The sequence below is a fragment of the Perissodus microlepis genome, chromosome 5, assembly GCF_051167445.1.
Source record: "Perissodus microlepis isolate ML-2025 ecotype Zambia chromosome 5, ASM5116744v1, whole genome shotgun sequence".
Lineage (NCBI taxonomy): Eukaryota > Metazoa > Chordata > Actinopteri > Cichliformes > Cichlidae > Perissodus > Perissodus microlepis.
In genome coordinates this window covers 25,069,046-25,089,018 of record NC_140465.1, presented here as the reverse complement: position 1 = coordinate 25,089,018, position 19,973 = coordinate 25,069,046, and the positions used below count along the sequence as shown (strand labels likewise).

General features: G+C 37.4%; 2 protein-coding genes across 2 annotated transcripts; both read right to left on the bottom strand.

Annotated features, from left to right (window-relative positions):
• Nucleotides 1-40: 40 nt before the first annotated feature.
• ccndbp1 (cyclin D-type binding-protein 1) lies at nucleotides 41-10,164 on the bottom strand. The gene is made up of 11 exons (XM_084929035.1): nucleotides 10,016-10,164; nucleotides 8,099-8,158; nucleotides 7,784-7,863; nucleotides 7,480-7,561; nucleotides 5,581-5,677; nucleotides 4,531-4,604; nucleotides 3,004-3,080; nucleotides 2,426-2,685; nucleotides 2,079-2,139; nucleotides 780-826; nucleotides 41-437 (listed from the first exon to the last, which is right to left on the bottom strand). Exons 1-11 carry the CDS (start codon nucleotides 10,095-10,097, stop codon nucleotides 329-331), a joined length of 1,029 nt encoding a protein of 342 aa, XP_084785161.1. The 5' UTR covers nucleotides 10,098-10,164; the 3' UTR covers nucleotides 41-328.
• A 170-nt stretch (nucleotides 10,165-10,334) lies between these two features.
• LOC146387430 (H-2 class II histocompatibility antigen, A-U alpha chain-like) lies at nucleotides 10,335-16,931 on the bottom strand. Its single transcript, XM_084927237.1, has 4 exons — nucleotides 16,608-16,931; nucleotides 13,944-14,201; nucleotides 12,040-12,321; nucleotides 10,335-10,848 (listed from the first exon to the last, which is right to left on the bottom strand). Exons 1-4 carry the CDS (start codon nucleotides 16,666-16,668, stop codon nucleotides 10,727-10,729), a joined length of 723 nt encoding a protein of 240 aa, XP_084783363.1. The 5' UTR covers nucleotides 16,669-16,931; the 3' UTR covers nucleotides 10,335-10,726.
• Nucleotides 16,932-19,973: the final 3,042 nt, after the last annotated feature.

Here is a 19,973-nt window from a genome sequence, read left to right as displayed (position 1 = left end):
TATATTTCATTCCCCATTCTTTCAGGTAGAGGATTCAAAATGAATAACCAGAGTGATTTTGTTTTATTTTGCTTACATAATCTGTTGATGAAGCTGTTCTTTCATTTTAACAGAACTGAAAATGCTGTTTATTTGAGTAAGTGAGATCTATGACATGTTATTTTATGCAGCTTACATTGTGTTCTCACAAAAAACAGTGTAAGAAGTCCCACCTCTTAATTATTTTTTTCTTTTGCACACATTTATAGTTGTTTCAAAATCCATAGCATTTTTATACCCCCCCCCAAAAAAAAAAAAAAACAGAAACACGCCTAACTGCACAGATACACTAGCTTTCCTGCTGAATGAGGTCTTTGGCTTTCTGCAGGTTGTGATCGATGGCTCCATCTAAGAACTGAACCCAGGTCAGTTCTGACTCCCCACACACGTGACTGGACCTGAACAATGATAAACAGAGTCAATAAAAGAGCATTTTCCTCTCACATCACTCATAGAAAGAAACCAGATTGTCCAACACTGATGTGAACAAGTCATGTTCAGTGTTTATGCAACCCGAAAAGATGTAACACAACATGATCAGATAAGATCAGATTCTCAGAAACTCCACCCACCTCTTTCTCAACATTCTCTAACACACCCAACTACTTTCCCCGAGGGAAACTGGTTGACAAATTAGACCAGGCACAATCTGCTTTCCAGTTTTATTTTCATGTTGTGTTGTAGTGTCACTTAACCTAAAATGTCTAAGAACATTTTGTTTTGACTGTAGTGACTCTTACCTGATGATTTCCAGAACTTTCTTTAGAAGTGCTGCTAATTTACACACCTGTTGAGAAAAAAAAACTATGTCTTTATTCAGGTTCTACGTTTATATATCGTGAAGAGAGAAAGAAATTATTTTATCTCCTGCTGAATTTTTAAGTTTGCTAACTTACAAAAGAACATAGAGACTCTCGGCTGCCTTTGGATCATCAACAAGCTCCTTTCATATAGTTTTCGACTGATCCATCACCTTTTTCAAGATCATCCTCACCCCATGAAGCAAGATTACTTTATAACTTTATGTAATGTGTTTTTTCTTCTATATTTCTCATTCTCATCATTCCGTCTCTCTTTATTAAAATGAAACTACCCTAAAAATGAAAGACTGTTCATTTGTTTGTAAGTAAGCAAACTTAGAAATTCAGTACAGGATCAAATAAATAATTCCCCAACTGTATAAATTCAGACTTGAGTCCCCTCTAAACACTCTGTTTCATAACATGTTTTTTTGGATCAATACGTCAGAGATTGGACATCCTTAATATCGTCATTTCAGGCACACAGCTCTGACTCTAATCACAGAAGTCCCACTCATCTACTGTCCAAACCTTTTATTTGCAAAATGTGGCCAATCAGAAGAAAGTTGCGATAAAAGGAGTCATACAATAAAACGATTTGTTTTTAAACAGAGGATGATCTGAGAGGCTACACCACAGCCCATAATATGATAAATAAAGATTATAACAGGCCCATTTAAAAGTGTAGTTCCAATACATTTAATTTGCTGTTTAGTAAAAATACAGTCTGAGCTGTGTTCAATACTTTGGAAAAAGAGTGGGAAATGAGAAAATTCAGAAGCACAAATATACTTTTTAGGAAATTATAAGTCAAGAATATTCCTTCTTGGGGGGGATTTTAAGTTGTTTGGGTCCCTGCGATTCTTTACATTATCTATATGCTGTCTTGTGAAAAAGCAAGGCAGTGAAACAGCGATCAACTGAAGTTAAAAGCTTTTCTGTGGACATCTGACTCCACTCCCCTGCACTCTTGTCACTTTACATACCAGCACAGTTCACATAAATTACACAAGCAGATCAACACCACAGGCCTGGAAACAGCATGACACTGAGCAATGAAGTTACAACCCGAAGTAAGCCGACTCTAACCAAATACTTGGAGATTTTATAAAAGGTCCACATTTAAAAAATGAAACACTCAGATCACTGTTGGCTTTTTCAGGTGGCTGACTTTGTGAACTTTTGATCAGAGCTGTAACCAAAACGTTCTTAATCCCATTGGATGAAAGTGTGTCTTACATTGGTTTCGACGCCATTATAATCCATGGGGGGGTAGAGACAAAGGGCCAGATCATCAACGCTAAGGAGAAAAGACAGCCAACGACAAAGGTGAGTCTGCATGACTGTGACATCATTAAAACTTGCACCTTAATTATGACCCCAAACACACATTTTGATTTGCATAAAAACTATGGAAACCATAATTATTTATATAAGAACATATAAGAAAGTCTGCATTAGTTAAAGAAGTATAAGCATCCAGGGTCTAACTGTTAGAAATTTTGTGCTGTTTAGTTCTTTTTGTTTCTACTAGTGTGAAGTCTTGACCCCTGTGTGTGTGTGTATGTTTGTATGCATGTGCCTACCCAGGGCTGATTTCTTTGCTGATATCAGCCAAGTCGTCAAGCTGTGACACGTTCTGAGGAGTGCTGAAGTCACCGTTGGATTTGACAGCTGATGTAAGTTTCCTCAGACAAGCTGCTGCTGCTTTTATCAGTCCCTGGCACGCACCAATCACCTGCCGATCGTTCTCTGACCAGTACATATCCTGGTTGCCTCGAGGTTCATCTCCATCCTGGTCATCATCGAGTACGTCGTTGAATGGGTCTTCACCCTCAGCTAATGCCTAATGGGATTTGATAGGCAACATATTTTTGCCATTACAGTTCTTATGAGGATGAAACTAGACCAAAACCATACCAGAATATAAACATATTCAATTATGCTGTAAAGTTGGAGTCTATGGGGACTGACTTTCTTTCATCAGCCAGCTTCAAGTGCACTTTCTGGCACTGCTGGCTTTATTATTATAAAAAAAATACACAAAGAAAACTTCTAAAACTGAACGAATAATAATAATAATAATAATAATGATCCTTTTGAAATAAAGGCCTAGTTATAAACACCAGAGCAAATATGAAATTCACAGTGTGTGTGTGTATACCTGTTCAATTTCCTCTATGGCATCTTTCACAACTCGAACCTCACACAACAGAACCACGACCACTGCTGCCTTATTATCTAGAGAAGATCAATACACCCATTATTAAAACCTTGTAAAACTTTGAGCAAAATTACCAGTTAAAGACTAGAATCCTCCTATATCAATATTTAAAGTTTTCTTATTTTGTGTATCAGCTAAAACACTCGTCTGACGGCAGATTTTTTGATCACTTAACTGTGATGCTGAAAATTTGTGGATAAATGTACTTTCTCTGTTTTCATTTTTGTAGCATCATTTCTAACAATCAAAAAATGAATATAAATGGATCAAATTCACACCTGTTCTTTATTAAATGTAGACATTTTGGTTTTGATGAAATAGCTTATGGCACTGATACACAGACTGGGAGTTAGACTGGGAGAAAAACATCCCCACCTGCAGGCTTAATGGTAATACTGCTATTGCTGTCATAATCAATGTAAAGGCATATAAAGCATTATCAAAGTAAAGATATCTCCTGCTTCTAATATTAACATGTAACTTCAAAGCAGTGGCGTTCTGTCAGGCCAAGCACATAAAACACACAAAAGTAAAGAAATCTCTGTCCTTTTATGTCACAGTGCTGTCATGAAGCCGTCTTGTGGCCACAGCTGGCTATCACCGCTTAAAGCTCCACTTGTTTCATAATCATAGGAAACTGCAGCTGTCTCCATTTTATTGGTTTATCTGTCTCTATTAACAATGACTGGAGCCGATTGGCCACCTTTTCTCTGGTGGTTTGCACATATGCATTGTGGATAAACCTCAGATCTTTGACAGCTGTCACTGGGTCCACTTTCACTGCTCTGGGATCAGTTACGATCTGTACGCCCAGTGGAAACACAACTAGCATTGGCAAGTAGACAGGTTCCTGGCATTTATCATCATAGTTTCCTCTTGCTAACCAGCTTGGCCAACATGTTTGATATAGAGATAGAGAAGATGAAGAGTGAAAAAACTGTTAATAATGCCTTTAGTACATTAGCTAGGAAAGCTGACCATGATGGAGAAAGGCAGGCAGCTCTGACTATATCTAGTCTAAAAAAACAAGCAAAACGACCAGGTGCTGGCTCAGCTAGCACTGTATACTTTAAAAAAAAATCAACTTGTAGGGTTGTGTTTCAGAGCTCATGAACAACAGTTTGTTTTTGTTTTTTCTGCAATATGTGGTCCTCACAAGACAGCCACGACATGCTTCATAAAATATGATGCTGAACATTAAACTTAAATATGAAATATTTTAAATAAGCTCAACCTTAAAGATAAGCAGCAATAATATTAATCACTTTAACAGTGATGTGGAACACTTTTCTGCAGAATACTTATTTTTACTTTGATACTTCATGCATAATTTTTCCAAATTTATAGTGTTTCATTGCTTCTTTTCCTAAAACCCCACTGTTTCAAAGTATCATAAAAGAACTCCCTGAAAGGCTGGAGTTAAACATCATTTTACTGGTTTGTTTTGTTTTGTCTTTGTCAACGGACCTTTTGACAACTGAGGGAACTGGTCGCAGGCAGACCACACTCCTCCTGTTGACATCAGCTGTTCCTGGCTGAGGCTGGAAGAAAGTGTTGGAAAGAGAACGAGGAAGAAGACGATAAATTAAGAAGAAAATAAAACAGAAAGGGGAATATAAAGAAAATACCTTACAACTTACTGTTTTTGTTTTGCTTAAAATAGAAATATAATCTCCTAAATCTGAAGCTTTTATAAATGTTTACTCCTGGTGGTGCTTCTGCAACAAAGAGTAAATATATAATCTACCTTTGGTTTATAAAGTAGTGCTGTCAGCGTTAACGCGTTAAAACGGGCTAATCTAACGCGGCTTAAACATGTTAACGCTGTCATCACAATTAACGCGATTAACAATTAATCCACCTGGAGCGCAGACTGACTCAAAATCCCAGAAATGTCTCTGTCACAGCATTTCAGGCAGTTTGTCCTAGGTTTGTCGATTCTGCACTCCAGATGGGTCTGCGCTAACACCGAGTAACCCCTTACACGGGTGCATTAACGCATTAATGCAGAGAGCACTCATTTTTTTAATCACGGGATTTCCCCAAGTCCTATTTTGGTGCTACCTGTTGATTCTAAAAATTATATTTTTTAGCCATTAAATGTTCAGAAATGACAGAAACATTACAGATTTCTGAAAAATATGGTCGTACAAACTCAGTACCATTACTACATCTGAACCATGTAGTCACCAGCCAGGAGAGATCCGGTTAAATCTCACTGTGAAAACAGATCGTTTAATTCACCTTAAAACTCATGTCCTTACATAAGTAACTGTAATATGCAGAATTTGTTTATTTTGCCTGGTGTGATTTTTATATTCTGACAGATTTCTATTATGGAGGAATGTAAACCATTGTAAACAAATAACACCAACAAACAACAAAATGTCGGCATCGATGCAAGCCTTATGTTATTTTCTTTACCTTGTTGTTTACCTTGTAATCTTTGAAAGACATAATTAAAATTTTCCAATTTCCCAGGTCCCACATGTAAAACGCTGGGTTTGGTGTGCATACCTTTCTACAGGTGAGCTCATTATGACCTCTACCAGTTGTGCAACTCCCTCTAGGACCTCGACAGTAGCATCTCTGACCAGTCGGCGCAGAGCCAGCCCTGAGACACCGAGAGAACAGAAGGTCAAAACACTCTGACACTGAAGTCACAATAAAGGTACAGATCTACATGTATTTCAAATCAACTCGCAACACAATAAATGTTGACAGCATCAGCATCAAGAAAGTTATAATGACTGTTTCTGTACATAAGTTTTATTTTTTAGTTCTCAACCACTGAATCACACTTGTTCTATTCAAACCAAATGTGAAGTGAAGTATTTGTGCCATGTGATTACACAGAATGAGCAGTAAGTTCAAAAATGATGTTACTATTACTTAATTCCAGTCTCTGGTTGTACTTTGGAGGTTGCAGTGGCTAAAAGCGGTGAATAAGTGGGTAAGGACGCATCAATCTTCTCCAGTCCGATTCAGACACCTCAGCTTCAGATACCTACTGATACCAGTGTTAAATTATCAAGCTGTACACTTGAATGTAAATGGTAAATGGCCTGTATTTGTATAGTGCTTTACACTACATTCAGTCTGTTGGGTCTGTCTAGCACAGGCCCACCGCTGGAACGAGACAATTTTAAAACACAGCAAAAGCATTGAACACCAAGTAGGCAAAGTTCTTCGTGTTACTCATGCATGAGGGAGACCTGCCTGGAGCCAAGTGTCGTTCCACCACTTGACCTCCGTCAGACTCTCGTCCGCTCCCCCATAACACTGCTCTTTATTGTGGTTACATGAATATGCATAGGGTCATTAACATATGACGTCTACATACAAACAAAGAGTACCTTGCCTGTGTGTGTGTGTGTGTGTGGGATCAGAGTGTGACCCCATAAATGACTTCCCTAAACCTGCTGGTCTGGAAGTCCAGCAGTTCATCTAAACAAAAGGCACTTAGCCTAAAACAGATATAGCCACGTTTATCCTACCATAAAACAATAAGAGAAGGTACGACCTCTTCCCATGCTCCCAGGATGTAGCAAGCCTTTGCAGACTGCTAAAGATCACACATCCTATCACTACACAATTGATTATACACCTCTAAGCATATATGGTTAAATATTTCTAAGCATAAATGACAATCAACAATACAAAACCTAACACAGTCATTCACACACACACTCATACACCACTCCAGGAAAAGACTAGAAATCAATCTCTATACTTAAGGCAATATCAGGTTAAACCTAAACAATTCTTTCCTAAATTTGTGAAATATAATGTGACAAATAAATGCATCCACAAATACAGTTTGCTTCATTTATATTGCATGATTTTAGTAGTAAAATAACAAAAATATATATTTATGCTATTTATTTGTGAGACTTTAACACTGAGCTAAAGTGTGAATACTGCTGTTGCTACATTGGATATACTTTCTTTTCCCCCCCTCTCACTTTGTCTCACTGTGAGTGGAGCAGAGATGCACAGTGTGTCCTTAAAAAGTCTGAGGAAACTAGACAAATAGAAGACGAGTTTGCCTAAGAGAGTTCAGGCTGTGCTAAAGAATAAGAGGGGTCATACCAAATATTGACTTTGATGCTTGTTAGAATTATACAAACTGTTTTTGCCTCATTAACTGTATTGCAGTCTATAATTGCACATTTCAATAAGTTGTTCCCATTTTCCAAAAAAACCTCAGGGGTGAGTGAAGACGCATCGCACTGAAGTAAATAGATAAGCCCACAGACGGGCACTTGCTCTGGCTTTTGGAGTCTGGATTAGATCGACAAGTGTATTGCGATATTCTGGCATTGTGAAATGGTCCAAAAACCTGAATGCAGTGCAACGTATTTACCTCGCTCGTCTGAATACAACATTACTATTCTGCTGTTCACAGGGTTTTACCTTGGCTCTTAGGTAGCCAGTAATACACTGTAGACAGTGTGAGGATGCTCTTCATGATGGACTCTGCCAGCTTCTCTCCATCCTGGAGATTGTGGAGGAAAAACAGACAGAAAACAAATGATGTAATGGTCTTTAGAAGGTTTATGTGGAAATTCAAGACCCTGAGATACATGACAATAATTTATGGCTCCAAGTAAGAGCTCAGCTCACATCATCATCATTTCTTATTTTTACACTATACCAGACTTCAAAACAATCTGTTTATCAGAGTGAGAAACCTTCATGATTACAGAAATAATATGACCTGTTGTGATGGCAGAGGAGGTTTGGAGAAGGCCAGGCTGAGTTTAGTGGCTTCCTGGGACACTGCCTTCACTGCCTGATCTGTTGACACAGACAGTTGCATCGTGTAAGACCACGAAGGAAGGAATTCTCCTAATGCTTTTTTTCTTTTCTTTTTTTTAATATCAAATAAGTCATTGCAAAAACATTATTAAAACAATGCAAATACATTTCTCACAAAACATTCACTGTAATGAGACATGAACATCATCCAGTTGTCAAAGGATGTTCAAAAGTCTAGGAGCTGAAACAGCAGCAAGAGATCATGATACTCAACTCAAAGTGTCCCAGAAGTTGGAGAGGTTGAATGCTCCATCGGACTCGTTTGATTCTCCATCTGCGAAGGAAAAAAAATGTTCTAAATTCTTGGTTCTAGTTCTTAAGCTAAACTGCAGAGGAGTCTTCTTCTTTTGGCTGCTCTGTCGATCATCTGTCTCCATCTCATCCTGTCCCTGCATGCTCTTCTGTCATACCAAACCTTGGCATGTCTTCCTTCACTACATCCATGAATCTTCTCTGTGGTCCTTTTCTCCCGCCTGGCAGCTCCATATACAACACCCTTTGCCTAGGATATTCCATATCCCTCCTCTGCACATGTTCAAAGCATCTCTGCCTTGCCTCTCTAACTTTGTGCTGCTCAGTCTGATCTGATGTACTCATTTCTAATCTTGTCCATACTGATAACTCCAAAGAAATTCTTAAACTCTGCCACCTCCAGCTCCATCTCCTGTTTTTTTCCCCACTTTAGTCCCACTGTCTCCAACCCATACATCATAGAAGTTCAAACTACCATCTTGTAAACCTCCCCTTTCACTCTTGCTGCTCCCCGTCTGTCAAAAGATCACCCGTGACACCTCGTCTCCAGCCTGCTGGAAATCTCTTCTTGTGCACTGTCTGTTGTTTTGGATGGTTGACCCCCAGGCCTACTCATCTAACCTTCACTACCTTTACTCCTTGCAACTTCACTGTTATCAAAGTGCAGAGAATTATTTTCAGTACAAACAATTATTACAATAATTTATTCTTTAAATAATCTAATTTCAACTTCTGAAATAGGAGAATTAGCTTCTATTGCTGTTTAAAATCACTGTGAAATGGATAAGCGGTCAGAAAATAGGATTTAAAGACAACTCCATGGCACAAAAAAATATTTCTTTCTTACAATCTTTAATATTTAAGGGTTTCTTGGGTTAAAGCTGTCAGTTTTGATCAGACTCATCTTCTCAAGTGTTAACAGAAGTCAGTGCATTTCTGTGTCATTTCTGGACATTACTTTGAAATAAAAAAACAAACAAACATATTTGGGCTTTTATATACTGGGTTTTCTTCAGAGGGAAAACCAAAACCTCCCATGTACAGAAAAACACGGACCTCATACTAAATAATTAATAAACTAGATTGAAAAATTCAATAATTAAATGATCAACTACAATTAGCTAGCCCCTGCTTTGGACATAATGAAATGTCTGAATATTTTGATGACGACAACAAAGTAGGTGTTTTGGATTTATGGCAGTAACTAAAGGGCCACTTAGGGCTGAGTGGCTCTTTAGTTCCTGTCTGTATGTTTGTCTTGATAAACATTTTTTTCGTATTAAAATGTCTGATATTGTCCATTTTGTCATTTTCGTATTTCAGCTTTACACTCTTTTGTAAAAGCAAACCTTTAAGTATTCTTATGTCCTGCACAAGCAGTTGTTTTTGTTCACAAAACTGACTCATGAAACACACTCTATATACCGAGTAACACTGAGGTCTAATGTCACATTCAGGTTAGTTAAGATGAGGACAAGATAATATAACTGAAAAAGCAAGACAAAAAGCCCCAACCTCCATTTTCTACAAAACCTGGGAATAAAGACCTGAATAAAAGCGAACAGGAATTAGCAGCTAAATGTAGCTGGGTCACGTAATAAAGTGCCAAATGTCTTTATCGCTGTATGTTACATTAGTTAAATCCCCGTCTTTGTCTGCTAACAAACAGCAGTCAAACTCGTTAACTGCTGCTAAACTCACGAATCGAGTTTAACAAACAGTTAAACTCGTAAATCTACAACAGTTAACATTAAAGTTTATACCAATGTTAGCACATATTTTAGCACATATATTAGCACGTTTAGCTAGCTTGACATAAGCTTTTATGGTTAAGCAGTTTCATTTGTGACAACACAGACAGATAATGTGGCGCAGTTACCTCTGACTCGGTCTCGGATACAGTTGATGGAGTTAACCAGATTCCGCAAAGCCACTTTTCCACCACAACTATCAGCACTCATGTCGCCAGAGTTTGTGGATCGTGTTACATGCGTGTTGTGGAACTACATAAGGGGAGCCCGTTGATAGGGGGACAAAAATAAATGAAACAACGGCGCCGCCGCCTGCTTACCCGGCTGCCATTCAGCCAGGAGTGCAGCAGAGGGCGCCAACGAGCTAGTCTTCAAAAACTATTAAACAAGCCCGCATACCTACCTCAAACCAAACAAACAAAGACATTACAACTCTTTAGTTCACAGTTGTGCAAGATGTTTGCTTTATTTATCTATAAATTCTTAGCAGGGATGAATTATTCTACACAAATTATTTTGTAGGTCTGCGTGTTATAAAGCCATACACTGTTATATAACAACCCCAGTAATGATCTATTTATTAAAAATCAAAGTACATTAACACCACATCGTCAAGTGAAAAACAATACAAATTGTAAGTACACATTAAACACATTAAGTAAACAAACTGTCATTAACCATTAATGCAGTGATATAGAGAGGTCATCTGTAAGCACAAGATACTGGATTTTTATGTTTTTTGATGTGTTTTGCTTGTACATATAAAACCAGTTAATCAGAGGATTAAAGATTGAATGATTAAAGTTAATTTAATTAATTCAATCTCAAATTTGAAGACATTAATTTGGCTGCTTGATGAAAAAGAAGACTCCGGTCCCGAATCCCATCAGGCACAAAACGACACTCACACCGAAAAACACGGCTGCAGGGCTCACTCTGCTCCTCTTATTTTCCTTCAACTCTGAAAATAAAATAAAAAAAAATATTTTATTTGTGTATTTTGAAAATGACTGAAAATTGCATCTGTTTATGTCTAAAAAGGCCTTCTTGTAATAATTCTATGACTGTTGTTATTTAAGGTAAACATAGGAAGCCAGATGACTTTTTTTTAATATAGAGTCTGCAAAGGAGGCATTTATCACAATAAACAGATATCTGTGCAAGACTGCAAAGAATCTGTTAGCAAAGCTTTTAATGTTTCTAAACTGCATTCGAGCAGGCTTTGGTTGTATGCAGGTAAAGGTGTGAAAAAAGGATTATGCTTCAGTCAAGAAAACACTGGCTTTCATGTGAAAGCTACTCAGTTTTTCTTTAGCCTTTAAAATTTTACCTACATTTGTTAACAGTTACCAGCACAGAGAACAGGAAATCATTTCCTGGATATCCTCTAGCTAGCCCAAAAGCCCCTAATATTGGCATGTTGCACATGTCAGCAACCAAAGCCAAACATATTTTTTGCTTGAGGCACGCTTGGACTCATTGTAGTTTTCTCCTAAGTTGTAAGTGCTGCAACTCTGCATCAGCGCTGGTGTGGGAATAGAAAAAGTCAAATGAAAAAAATCACAGAGATTTTTTCTTTGTATGTTTTAAAATTTTCTTCAGGATTCCTTGTTTTTTTTTAAAACTGTTGCACCTCTTCCCTCTATCTAAGCTGGATATTTCTGAGCTCCAGCATTAACATGACCAAACCCTCTCATAGATCCATGCCTCCAACCAAGAGCGAGGTTTACAAAAACCATATTACAATACAAATCAAGTGAATTGTGATATCATTTTTGACATGTGCAACTGCTTAGAAGGGTGACAATAGCAAGCATAAATTAAATATAAGACATCAGATGGTAGATGGAGGGTTCCCCGATTCACAGAACATGAATGTTAGGAGGCTGCTTTTTGCTTCAAACAGCTTTACTTTAGTTGCTAATCTAGGACGTATGAAAGCGATAATGTTGCAGACCTTACATGTAAAAAGAAAAATGTAATCTAACACAGTATTGGTATTGCAGGAGGGTTCTAAAATTGGTATCATCACCTGATTGTCTACTGGGGAGAATCTCAAGAGTCCTTGGCTTATTCATAAAAACAGTTCAGTTCAGTTTAATTCAATTTTATTTATGAAGTGCCACTTTATATTATAAGGTAATAATCCTACCCCAGCTCTTGCTGATAGGCACTTGCGCAGCTTGATGCTCCACCATGCAGATATAATAGTCTCCAGATTTTGGAGTGAACAGAAGCGTAGAAATCATGTGGAATGTCCCATCACGATTGTGACGATAACGTAAGTTTGCCACGCCCTCTGTGAGCTCCACTCCATTCTTGGTCCATGTGAAGTTGATGGTGGGTGGGTAGAAGTGGTTGGCCACACAAAAGAGAGTGTTCATCACACTAGCCTCCCCCTCATACCGGGTATAGATGTAGATGTCAGGAGGATCTGGTCAAAGAGGGACACATTTCATACTTTTAGAGCAAAATCCCCCCCAGGAAATATTGCCTTGATAGAATTAAGAATATATAACAAATTCACAGATTTAAAATGTAAGACATTGACAGAGACATTTAAGCATCTAAAAAAATGAAAATTGTATTTTCTTTTGCATTTTTTTTTGTTTTGCCAACCATTGTTGGTGCCAGAGGTTATTTTAATATTTTAACGAGACTATTACCATAAAAAAAACTGCAAATGTGGCAGTAGAAGCCAGAGGGGCTCCTAATGGGACTGTAGCATTTTTAAATGAGTTGCTTCTCTGTCATCATCTTTCTGCAGGTTACATGTTCATCACAAGGTTATAGCAGTTAACTAAACCAAAACTAACAACTAAAACTAGGCACAAAAAACACTCATAAATTAAAATATAAGCCAGGCTTCTGATTTAAAAAATATGATAAAAGAAAAACTAAATACTTTGTTTACAAACCAACCGAAAAAAAGAAATAAATATATGAGAATTTTGAGGTGAGGAGGCCTTATTGATACGTTTATTAATTTCAAGGCTGAACCATGAAATAATTGCCAGAAAATTCTGAGTGTTTATTGAGCCTTCTGATGAGAAACAAATATTAATTTGCATATGAGTTTTCACTTGTGTCATATTTGCTACAGTTTTTTGAACATTTATTCCTTAAAATTATATTGTGTAATTAACTCGTAAAGTAAATAAAGGTACTAAATATAAAAAGGTAATAAATAAAGATGGGAACAGACTGCTTTTTCACTGGAAAGTTCATACGCTGTGCAAAAGTAAAGCTTATATGGAAACAATCTAAACATTAATGGTCTCATTATTCTGTAGACATTACGTTGTGCAGTCAGCGGAGTAATAACAACGCTAAAATGCACTATTGACAGTTTAATTTAATCTGTGCTAAGAAGCAGAATGAGATATCCAGCAGTGCATGGTTATAATTCACAGACATAATGGGCTGGATTGAAAAGAAATGATTTGTACCTGTGCTGACCTCCAGAATATTTTCTCATTGCCACTTGACCCTCTTTGAGCTTTGTTTTTCATCATCACCAACTATGCTGCACTTTCATTTGAGAGAAACTCCAAACACTAAAATAACAGTCTACAGAGTCAGGCAGCTATTCTCTGTGAGTTTGCCACATGAAATGACACCACACACATTTCATTTGTTCATCTTATCTATAATTTCTAAGAAAATGCTGGCATAAGCAGAAGAGTTCAGTTTATGGAAGGAGACTGCCTTAGAGTAGTTTAGGAAGGCCACTGTAACATAAGTTTCAAGCTAATTTAATAGTATATAATTACTTTTCAAAGGTGATTCTGTCTCAATATATTTTTCAAGCCAGAGAGAAGGTCACTGATTAGCTGTGTAATTAAGGCTCCACCAGTCTAGCACCTGCCTGGAGCACTTAGTTTCAAAGCAGCTTGTGTAAGTAAGTCACAGAAAAGAGATATTTTAAACCCGGTATGTGCTCTCTTAATTCTTTCTGGTTACATCTGCTTTCAGTTGGATCAACAGTGTTCTTTCTTCCCCTCGATCAGGCTGAGCTAAACGAATGCTCGGAATGAAGTGTGCCAAGATCAGTACCTTGCCGTAGGGGAGCGCCGGGATCAGCATTTTTTGCTTTACCCAAAACGCTGTGACAGTGTGCAGTGCTGGCTTTGGCAAGTTCATAAGCCATTTTCTGGATGTCTTTTGCAGGTTGTGGCAAGTGAGGTAACACCCACACTACCTCTTTCTTGTTGAAATCGGCATATGCAACCACATCGTCGTCAACAACAACGTCCACCCGCACATCATCAGATTCATAGCATCCATAGATGTAATGGAAGTTGTGGGACTGTGCTGAAAAGAAGAAGGTGCAAAATGAATACATGATGGAAGCAGTTCAAACATTCTACACACTTCTCGGATGAGAGGTGAAACGTCTTCAAGTAACTTAAAGAAGTCCAGACGCTTTTCTTTGCAAGCTCCTTTGACATTCTACACACTGATTTCCCCGACCTTAACTGCAGCCAACAGGCTGGTAGGGGGTGTAGCTCTTCTACTCAGTATATTCTAGTTTGAAATAAAAGAGTAGTTTTCATTGTTGTTAATTAATGAATTACTGGCTAACTGGCTAATTTAAGTCAACTCTATGTCAAGTGAGGACACAACACTTTTCTTCTAGAGTTGTTTTGTATTCACTCGTTCTTTAGGTTTAGGCACTAAAATCGTTGCGTTTACCAAATCACTGTGTCTTTGCTTGAACTACCATATTTACTGAGCACTTCACAGGTGTCCATATGTGATTAGCTGGGAATGATAGACCTCACTCACTTTTAGCAAACCCATGTTAGCTGTTTTCCCCTGTTTGCAGCTCGTCTTATCTTTACTTAGGCTAACAGCCTCCAATCTGCTTAATCTGCTGCTGTCTCTTTCACACTGCTCCAATTGCAGCTACTTGAACATAGAACAGAATACCTGTTCAATCAGTCATATTAATTTCACCTGAATCTGCTGACAAAATACCTTTCCATGTCTCCTTTATTACGCTATAGGACAGTACCCTTTAATCTTTAAATGTATGCACTTTAAAGTTTCAGAGCTCTAATGAGCCATCACATTATAAATACACTTAGCACAGTGAGTGCACTCAGCACTAAAATAAATATATTAACTTGAATTAAAATGTTTATTTTACTACTCTGTGCACTAAATCAGCTGATTATTAATTTTCTGTAGCATTGATTGCCTGTCTTATTTGCAACAGTGTCGCATTTTACCATTACATTGTTATGTTGTTCATCACCATTTTCTCATCATTATGTGACAGTGTCTATGGTTGGGGCAGAACCTGAAGCAGAAAGCAGAAAGCTAAGGAACACTGTCATGGCACACATTATCTCCAACTGGGGTTTTAGGTTTGGTCAAGCCACTAATGCATACAGAGCTTGGCTGTGCTGCACTTACTTCACAGTACAACCCCTCAGGCTACCGGCATGCACTCCAATATGCTGACATAAACAGAAACCAGCAGCCTGTTATCATTTGGTAAAATTGAGGCATTTGTTTTATTTCAAACTTTAAACTGAAACAGCATTTTTCACATTTTTTTAAAGGTGAAAATATATAACGATTCCATTATGACAGTTATTCTAACCTTTCAACTTGAGCCAGGCAGACATATTGTTTGGCTGACGTTGTGTGCAAATACTGGCCTGACACAGATATACATGGATATAAGTGCTGATATGATAAATTGCTAATGTTTTTTTGTTTTTGCAGAACACAATGCACAAAAACATCTGTCATCACATTTTATCTAGCATATTTCACCTTAGTGTCTGCAGGTAACTAAATATGTAACAGAAGTGAACAGAAAGTGGTGTTGTGCCTAACTCTGTCTTCATGATAAAGTGCTAACAAGCTTGGGAAATCATACCAATGATTCTGTCATTTTGCCTCTGTACACCACCACAGTGAAGATGTCACTGAAGCGCAGACTTTCAGAATTAATTCAGGGCTTTACAAAAAGAGTAGCATTAGCTGTTCGGGAATTACATCCTTTTTTTATACAAAGGCCTCCATTTTTATTTAGTTATGGGCCTGGTTATGGTTGTTAGGTGAGTTGGTAGCATCTGTATTGTGAGAGGTACAAACACAATACAGAATTTTAATCCCCTAAAATCCTCTTTAAAAATTCCAGAATTTCAGGCCCTACTTCCAGCCAGCTATGTAATGCAATAAAAACTGTTGAATGTCACATTGCTAAATGTAATTTAAATGTACAACAGAATATTTTTGTAAACACAAAGCAAATGTAAGAATTGGAGTCGACATCTTGATCTAACAGTTTGTCATTTTGTCAATTTTAAAACATCAAATTTAACTAGCACTGGCTGAGCTCAGATTACAACAAGACATTCCGAACTACTCGCATTTTACCATGTGACTGGTGTTCAGCAAACATTTCCTGAGAAAGACATATTTAAATTCAAGTTCTTGTTTTTTCTTCCTCTTGTATTCTCACCTACTGTAGCACAGCTCTATAACTAAAGTAGACAGATGTTTTTTTGTTTTTTTTTTACCTTTTGTAATCCTTTACTAACTGTGGCTGTTAAAACATGTTTCATGATGACCACCTATACAGCAATACCTGCAACTTAAACAACAAACATCTACACTAAGTCATTTTTAATTCTGCAGGATACTTCCACTTTCTCATAGCTGAGCTACTCACAAAAAGCCAAGTGACAGTCATAGCCTTACTTGGTATATATCCACAAGCAGCTCCAGCACTCAAAATCAGTGCAATCACAGAAAGAGCCATCCCTGTTAAAAGGCTTGTATCTCAGCAGCAGCTCCAAAGATAAACAGCACGGTGTGCAGCAGCCAAGCAGAAATGATTACACCTCTGTATTTGGGTAGAACAGGAAGTTATGGGCAAACTCTGTAGAGGGCTGAAAAGAGTCAAATTAGAAGTGAAACTACAGCAAAGCTGTCACATTTTGAACAACATTTTGTTTCAAGCGTTATAAGAATTATGCTTGTTTTTTGCCAGTTATAGATAGATAGATAGATAGATAGATAGATAGATAGATAGATAGATAGATAGATAGATAGATAGATAGATAGATAGATAGATAGATAGATAGATAGATAGATAGACACATGTATTGTGATTGTGTATTGTTTTTTTTTTATTTCTAATTGTTTTGTTGTATTTATTGTAGCCACACCAGATAACTATATGTTATTGCTATATTCTAGATGGGTATTAGCTGAACTCAGGAGGTTAAAGCTTCCTCCTTTGGATGCTAATCATGAGGACTGCAGGTGTTTCCTGTTGGCAGATATTGATTTTGTCTGGCTTCCTCTTCCTCCTCGGACAGTCGTTCTCATGCTGTTTCTTGCCTGGCCTCTGTCACTTGTCAAAAAGAGTTAACATCCCCTTGGTCTCTATTTTGTTTTACATGAAAGAGTGACAATCACAAAGGATCCTGTTTTAATTAAAAAGAATTGTTCTCTTTTAATCTTCCCCCTAAATTTATTTGTGTTTTCATTTTCAAAATGAAAAATGTTCAGATAGGGCGTCGTTGTGCAGTCACCTGTCATTTCTCATCGTGTGAGTCTCATTAACTGTCAGGTTTACGATCTCAGGTCAGCTGCACTGAAATCTCAGCAGTCTGGATCTTATCGGCTCTCCGTTTTGTGAAGTCATAAAACCACAGTCCCTGTATTGTACACAAACTCCCTTCTTATTTCTCTTAGTGTTTAAAGTTCTTCGAGTAGTTATAACATTTGCACGTTAAACAATTGCAACAGGAGAAGTTAAAAAATGCTGTTGGATGCTGTAGATGATTGATGGTTCTGGGGAAAGAAAGTTTATGCAGTACACCAAAAAGACCACTCAGAGGCAACAGGCACCTGGGTCTTTTTGAAAGGTTTGGATTTTTAAAAAATAGATACTTATGTAAATGCTAATCCGAGGTATCAGGTTCAAAAAATAATGTTCTCAGCAGAGTAGAAAATAAGAGAGTTGAGTTAATGGGAAAAAAAAATGTCTACGGTTGTAGTTTTTAGTTTTACTTTTAGTCATATCCATATCAGATATCAGATATCATGATAGAAAAGCAGTTTATTAGAGAATGCTGCTTTGTATGCTCAGTCACAGATGTGTTCAGCGTGCCCACGTGTAATAGACTCTCAGACTGAGCTCACATAAGGTTACATGTTTATGAATCATCTTAATCTGATCATTTTACAGCAGTGGTGTCACAATAGATTCTATTGTGTGAGTGCGAGAAGAAAGCATTTCCATGGACACTACTTGTTTTGTTCAGCTGTGGGAATTTTTAATGTCATAGGAGTGTCTGAAAGCTTTATCGTGTTGCAAACTTGAAGCTGAGGTGATTTATTGCAGTTTGTTTGATACCTATCACTAACTGGATGGCAGCTGGAAGGTATTGTGTTTCTCAAATACACAAAGCAACATAGTGACAGAAGTAGATTGTTAACATTATCTTATAAGCTATACTATGGAGACATATTTACCCTAAAAGGAGCATTATTTGATAATACCAAGCACCAACTTCATGAAAATCTCCCATAGATTTCCAGTCAGATTTGAGTGCAATGATGATATTTTTTTTTCCTAGCCAGGAACTGCTTTACAATTTCTACAGAACTAGTAACAGAGATTTATTGTGTTTATTACTTCATTCATGTACTGCCTGTCATTAACAAGAAGTCAATATCATTGGCTCTAAACAGTAAAAAAACCATTATTCCTCGGCGTTGTCATATCTTTCCAGTCATGTTGGACTCATGGTTGACTTAACCTTAAACTGACTACAGCCCAAAAACAGTATTACCTTAATGTATTGAGATTTGGAGCACACAGTTCACGTTAAAAATGTATTGTGCCTTTTATTGCAAAGTTTAAAGATATATTTCACATACAAATGCAGAATTCCAGTTTGTCACACCTATGAAACAAACGAGATTTCATATTACACAAATGAACCGCTAGCTACAGTAATTTAAAAAACTAAGCAAATAAGGAAGTAGTATCTACATTCTCATTTAATGAGGCATATAGGAGATTAAATGGTTGGATAAGCAAAACTTACATGTAACCAATTCTTAATGCATAGCATTAGCACAAATGCATTTTACATCATGAGCCAGACCAGTGAAATAGCCCTTTCTGTCACTGTAAAGAAATTTAGTTACACGTTTAGTCCTTAAAATATCTGAATGTAAGACAAATAATTGCGATTTTAGCAGGAAATTTCCAGTTTAGCTGAATCCCCTTCAGTTATTCTTCCTGACAAAGACTCACTCAGAGATGGACCCACTTGGTTATAGTATTCCCAGAGTATTTTAATGTATTTATTGTAATATTAATATTTGGAGTCCCTAAAATTGCTATGCAAATTACTCCAGTGGATAATATGAATAAAAGAACTTTTCCATCATTTATTTGTTTAAATTACTTTGTTGTGTTATGAAAGACCATGTGGAAAGTCTATCGGTAAAAAAAAAAAAAAAGAAAAAGTTGTAAAACTTTAAAACTGAAAATACAGTTTAAAGTCAAAACATATGTCTTTCCAGAGCTGTCCAGTGGGGCCAGATGGGAATCTTTGACAGGTCAATCCTGGGTCCCAGGCCTTATGTTTAATACCAGTGCATTTTTACATATATCTGTAGCTGTTTTGAAAAGTAAAAAGATGATGTGCACAGGCATCAGAGAAATATTTGTAGGCTACTGACCAATTTGCAAAATATTAAAGGACACTCACTTGTTTAGACATGGGTGAGAGAAAAAGACCAAAACAAGGGTATTTGCTGTTTCCATACAGAGCAGGGGATAAAAGACAAACGAATGTCAATGTGCATTCTTTTTAATTGCCACCTGGGGGTGATCCTTGTTGTGATATGATGTCAGGCTACGATGTCAGGCATCATAGCGGTTAAGATGAACAGGCACATGGCACATGAGTGGGGGTACAGAAATGGATTGGCAAGAATACCAGAGGCGCAAGAATACCAGAGGCGCAAAACATCAGCTACTGGTAGACTGAACAATCAGCCGAGGCTGCAAGACTAGGCTGACCAACCTGTGCACTGCCT